General features: G+C 42.7%; 1 protein-coding gene across 3 annotated transcripts in view; it reads left to right on the forward strand.

Annotated features, from left to right (window-relative positions):
- Window positions 1–5,920, forward strand: part of GAN (gigaxonin) — a 29,988-nt gene that overhangs the window by 22,631 nt on the left and 1,437 nt on the right. For 2 of the 3 annotated variants that reach the window (XM_031614977.2, XM_090149406.1), the window contains exon 11: window positions 1,061–5,193. In XM_031614977.2, coding sequence (XP_031470837.1) covers window positions 1,061–1,242 — 182 coding nt within the window. In that variant the 3' untranslated portion in view covers window positions 1,243–5,193. Of the gene's footprint in view, window positions 1–1,060; window positions 5,194–5,920 lie in introns of those variants that run through there. The other variant, XR_016470641.1, reaches the window with a different exon arrangement.

The following is a 5,920-nucleotide window of genomic DNA, read 5'->3' on the forward strand; positions in this document are numbered from 1 at the left end:
TTTTTAATATTATACATGTAGAATAAGAACCTAGAACTTCAGTTCTCTGTAATTATAGATCATATTACATTGTTACTGTTGTCTTCAGGGAGTTAATGCTAGATGTTGAGAGATTTATAATGGTTTGTTGTTGTTGCTGGGCCTCTTCAAAAAGAAATTGAGCATTGTAAACATTTGGTTGATTTGTTGCTTGAAGACTTGAAGAAATCAAAACTAAGATATTGTTAATGCATTCATGTAAATACGAGAACAAAAATTAGTGCCAGGGTTGTTCATCCCATCTGTATGAGAACTGTTGAGTCCCAGCCTGACCCACTGATTGAGCACATGGGGAAAGAACCTGGTCAGCCCTGGGAGCACAGGTGAAGGCAATTCAGCTGTGTGACCAGAAGGGCTGCAGCCTGGCTGCCCCTCTCTTAGGCCTCATTTAAGGGCTGACTGCCAGTGGGGAAGGATCTCTCTCTGGAGATCCCTCCTTGTTGAAGTTTTCCCCTGTGAACCTAGAATCTTCTGATACAGGTGAGCAATCTTCCCTCTCTTTATAGCACCTTTCTGTTGTGCTGGTCCTTCTGTCATCGCACCTTTGTTGTAATGCCTTTCCCATCATATTGATCTGTCCAATTGCTGCACCATCCTTGCAGCAGTAAGCAGATAGTTCTGTGTTTTGGGCCCTCATCCTGTACTTCCCTGGCTGTGGTAGTGGCCCTTACCTCTAAGTCTTAACCACACACAGGTGTACTGATAAACACATTCAGTGCTCCTCCCACACAGCTGTCAGCATCTGGCCCTGCTGTAAAAGGTGTGTGGGAGAGTACGTGGCTGTGTATGTGTAAAACAGGGCTTTCTACAGAACATAGAACAGCAGAAGTCCAAGTGATGTGCATTAGGATAGAAGAAATGTCCCAGTTTCCTTTTGAGAAGGATTTCAGCAGTGTGTCCAGAAGCCGATCTGCAGTCCTGTGCGTGCTCTTGTTCCCACATCTCCATTATTAGAGTTGAAATGTGCTGGTGGGTCCAATATGTCTTTAAGCACTCTCTCTTTCTCCACGCGTGGGTTTAGGTACGAATTACGACTACGTTAGGGAGTTTAAGAGAAGCACGGGGACGTGGCAGCGCACCAAGCCGCTGTTCCCGTCGGACCTTCGCCGTACTGGCTGTGCAGCCTTGAGGATTGCAAACTGCAAGCTCTTTCGACTGCAGCTCCAGCAGGGCTTGTTCCGCATCCGCGTACCTTCGCCGTGATCCGTGTGCTGGCAGTGGAGGAGACTGGAAGAGTTCTGTGCAGTCCAACATATGTAGCTCTATATAAAGGAAAAGCTGAGAAATTACAACTGAAACTTACACTGTATGCTGTGCTTTGGTATGGTAACTGTTTTTGTTTTAAATGCTTAAAAAGCTTGAGTCTCAGTTCTTGTTTCGGGAACAAATAACTTACGTAAACATTAAAAAGAAGAGGGGGAAAACGAGGGGGGATTGAGGAAACACCTTCAGTCGTAACCATTTGGACTTTACCGTGTGTTATTGAAGGAGATCTGCTGTGTCTGGAACTGGTGGGAACTGGTATTCCTTTGGTGAAGTTTATTGAAAAGCGAGAAAGATTTAAGGTGCGTTTCCCTTGGGGGGAACCGATAAGAATGAATGCGCTATCTTGGACCAGATAGCTCTAATATGCAGAATATTATGAAAACTATATGAAAACTATATGAAAACCAACCTCCCTGGTGTACTGCAAAGACTGCTGTTTGACTGTGATGCCACAGGAGGTGTTGGTTGTTGCACCTTTCACTTCTAGTCCTTCCTCAAAGCTAAGGTCTGTGCCTAAAAATGGTGGTGGTGTGTACATATGTTTTTCATTCATTTGCAATGTTTTCATTCCTAAAAATATTTTTAATATATTTAAAATGGACTAATCTAAAATGGATGCAGTATACTACAGAGAAGTAAACTGTGTTTTTTTATGCTGACATTTGGATAGCCTGATGAACTGGTGTATGTAGATGGGCGGCATGTGTTTCTGTATGGGGTTTTGGAGGTTGTTTCCTTGCAATAAGAGGAAATGGTTTTTTGAATGGCTCATGACAACTGCTGCTCTTGGTAGAAGACAACGAAGCTTGAGAAATTAAAGAGAATAGGTTGTGTTCCTTCCTACTTCAGGGCACTTGAAAACTAGGAGGATGTTGGTTTTTTTTTATTTTTAAGACTGAGGATTATAGAAACATTTTATCTCTGGAGCAAAGGTGAAATATGGCAAGGATACATTTGTTTCACAGAAATCAGATTTTTGTATTATCACTTGCAGGAAATTTGTACGGCTATTTTAAATTGGGATCAAAAGTTGGTATGCTAATGATTTCCATGCTAGGGCACGGTCTTGTTTACTGCTGTTTGACTTTGAAAGCTGGGCTTTACGGTGTGGTTATAGTGAGGAATTCAGTATCTTGCATTTTATTTCCTATTGAGTCGTGTTCATGTCAGTAGTGATGTTCGACTGACTTCTGTTCTTGGTAAAGATGGGCTGGTAGAACACTTTACCTCACTTCTTGATTTCACTGTTGTTTATGATGGGTGGGATGCAACTTGTAGTTATTTAAAGGTTATTTAAAAGTAATAAAATGAGAGAGGTAGAAATAGAAATGAGGCCTCCTGCCCTTCAGAAAAAGATTTTGTATAACCAGTATTATAACTAAGTACAGTACTTTCCACACTGCAACTTCATGGACCTCAGACACACCAATCTGCCCTCGGTTGTGTTAGCATCAACCTTTGTCATTGTTATTAAATCTCCTTAGATCTGCTGAAATACAATCCTGAACTCATACAAGAGTTATATTCAACTAAAGATTCCTTGACGAGGCTTTCTGAATCTTGCTTTTGTTCGGTCCTTCCACAGTGCTGATGTGTAGTGGGAATTACTCCGATTCTGAGAAAAGGGGTGGGGGAAAAAAAGGCAACAAAAGAGGGCAGCAATCAATCTGTTGGCCATTATTTATTTATTTTTATTTTTTACAATGCTGAAGTGCTGCAAAACTTGAACTATAGACATCAATTCTCTGACCTCTATTAGTTGGCATATTGAAAAGTTTATATATTTATGCATTGCAGTAAACTTGATATGTGTGTGTATATATAGTCTTTAGGTTTTAAATTTATATATAATGCTTTACTACAGAAATGTGAACCACTATTTCCATCTTCAGCCATCATGTGAAATAAATCAAGTGCTGTTGGCTTATCTATAAAACCTCCCCTCTTCAAAAATTTCATGTTAATTTTGTTTCTTAGGCAAAGTGCTGAGATCCTGTATTCAAAAGTGATGAGATTGTTTCTAAGTAAATGAACTTGGTTTTCTAAGTGCTTAGAAAACTCTCAGAAACTGTATGTAGACTATTGCAGGCTGCTATCTCCTGAGTCCTTGTAGCTCCCCAGTACACTTGAGGGCATTTGGTGTCCAGAAGGCCTAAGTAATAAGTGCACATAATAAATCCAAATCATATATACATTAGCAGTGTTTTGTGGTTAAAGTTATTGAACAAATGTTTACAGTTAAAGTAGGATTAACAATAGGTATTCTTATTTTTTTTTTAAAGGCAAATAAAGTGAGCAATTTTGCTCTATCCGAACTATATTGCAAATGTGCTCAGTTAGATTTGACCAAGAAGCTTAAGTCTCTTCACCTGAAGCAGTTAACAACTTTATTTCCTAGCATGTGGCTGGAGGTCAGGGACCAACCCTCTGCCAACACCTGCACCCTGAGTTTCAGGTATGTACTCAAGGCAGAAATGTAGGTGCTCTTGAGATCTCCAAATTGTCTTTGTTGGCCTTGCCTGAAAATGTTTGCGTTGTGGTTTTGTGTTATGTTAGTGAGCAGTTCCTGGAGAGCTGCTGGGCACAGGGTTTGGTGCAGAAGAAGGTGGGAGGTGTCAGTTGGGATCTGCCTGCATGCTCAGTGACCTGTGCCTCTCTGGGAATGTGTTTCAGGAGATGGGCCTGAAAGACAAGGCCCTGTTTTTCCTAAAGGGAGCCTGCTGAACAGCTGATGGGGTGTGAGATGAACAGCTGGTCTCTGTGCAAGATGGAAGAGATGGTTGGCTTGATAGGGAGGATTTAATTCCAAAAGTACTGAGTGGAAGGCACTGACCAGCTTCCTGAGCCATAGGATTGAACTGGGTTCATTTGTAGGTGCTGCCACCCTGTGCTGCCCTGGCACCTGCCTCCCCTGCACGGGATGGCCAAACCACACCTGAAGCAGCTCCTGCATTTTCTCAGCTTGCAATCCAGGAGTTTTCAAATGATTTGGCAGTTTAGTAACTATTTAAGTTGTCCTTGCTTGGCATGGTGCTCTTGATAGCCAGTCCAGCTCAATTCCTTCCAGCTTGAATCAGCTTTTATAAATCCAGCCAGTTGCCCCACAGGTAACACCTCTCAGTGAGCTGCCTGGGCACTGTGCTGCTTTCTGGGGATCAGGGCAGCAGGCAGCTGTAGTGCTGAGGTTCTTGGGGCCAGGATTTTCATCCCTGTGCCCCTTGATGCTGCGTTCACCACTGCAGGTTTGGGGTGGCTGTATCCTGGACTGAGCCCAGCACAGTCTCAATCAGCGGCTGGGTTGCACTGCAGGTGTGGCCTTTCCCCCTTCACTGTGATGGGATTGGACAAGCTGGTAATTGTCATCAGAAAGCCACCAGTTATGGGGTGGAGGCTGCAGAAGACAGGAGTCATGGTGATGTTTTTTTTCCCCCCTCACTCCACTTCCTATCACTATCTCTCCCCTCCCCCCCCCCCAAAAAAAAAAAAGAAGACTTTTATTCTTTTTCCTGTGTATGAGAGATTGTTTTTGGATAACAGAACTTCTGCCCTGGTCCCTGTTGCTCACCTGTCCTGTGTGGACTGCTCTCCACAGGGGCCAGCCCTGGGGTTCCAACTCTCATCCTCTTCCTAAGCTGAAAAAGGGATATCCTGTGTAGGGCCTTGTGTTCTGCACTGTTCTGTACTGCAGCAAAGTCTGCACATCTTTAGATAATTCATCAGCTGTTCCTCAAGTTTTTTCACTTTTGTGGAAATGCTGTATCAGCTCAACTGTTTGGGTCAAGTGGCTTTCAGTAGCTTTGACAGTGCCTCATCTTTAAATTAAACTCAAATTAATGTGAGATTATATGATAGGCAAACTTACCAAGCCAGCTCAATGGTGAGTGCAGGCAGGCTTGCATCTCTTTTGTGTTTGACAGCACAAGACTTGCGTGTCACAGCGTCTGCTTCTGAGTCAGACGTCTTGCTGAAGGTACAAGTGTTTCCATCAGAGCTCCCAAGTGCCTGGCTTTCTTACCAACTCTCCTTCCAGAGAACATCAGGCAGCTTAATTAATTTTTTTGTGCAGTATTTTTCGTGCCTGTGTGACTTGGTAAATGCAGAAGAACAAGAAGCAAAGGGTTTAGGGAGTGTTTTCCTTGCTTTGGCTGCAGCATCTCTGGTGAGTTCAGTAACTGCAGTGTCTGTACTGCCTGCCTGGGTTTTGGTGATGCACATTTGCCATGCCAAGTGCAGGATGCAATAACAAACAGTAGTTGTTACAAGTGCCAAACTTCTGTTTCCTCTGTGTACAGCAGTAATTCAACTCTTCTGTTATATATGGAGGTGCTGAAAACTCACTGTGCTCCAGAAAAGAGTAGCGGTTCTTTTTTTTTTTAATGAATGTTACTTAAAACACTGTAAATCTTTTTTTTTTTAGTACTGTTCTGCAGTTTTGTGTTACTCCTCACAGCTGCCTTCAGCCATCACTCTGTGTGGTGCATGCGGACGCTGCTCTCTGTCAGAGCACTGATGCCATGCAACTGTATAATAAATGGCAGCTGGCAATAGGTTTTAATATTTAAAATTATAAATACTTGGATAAAGTACAATTCAGTTGAATTCATCTTATTTGCAG

The sequence above is a fragment of the Phasianus colchicus genome, chromosome 13, assembly GCF_987193195.1.
Source record: "Phasianus colchicus chromosome 13, bPhaCol1.hap1.1, whole genome shotgun sequence".
In the NCBI taxonomy this organism is placed as follows: domain Eukaryota; kingdom Metazoa; phylum Chordata; class Aves; order Galliformes; family Phasianidae; genus Phasianus; species Phasianus colchicus.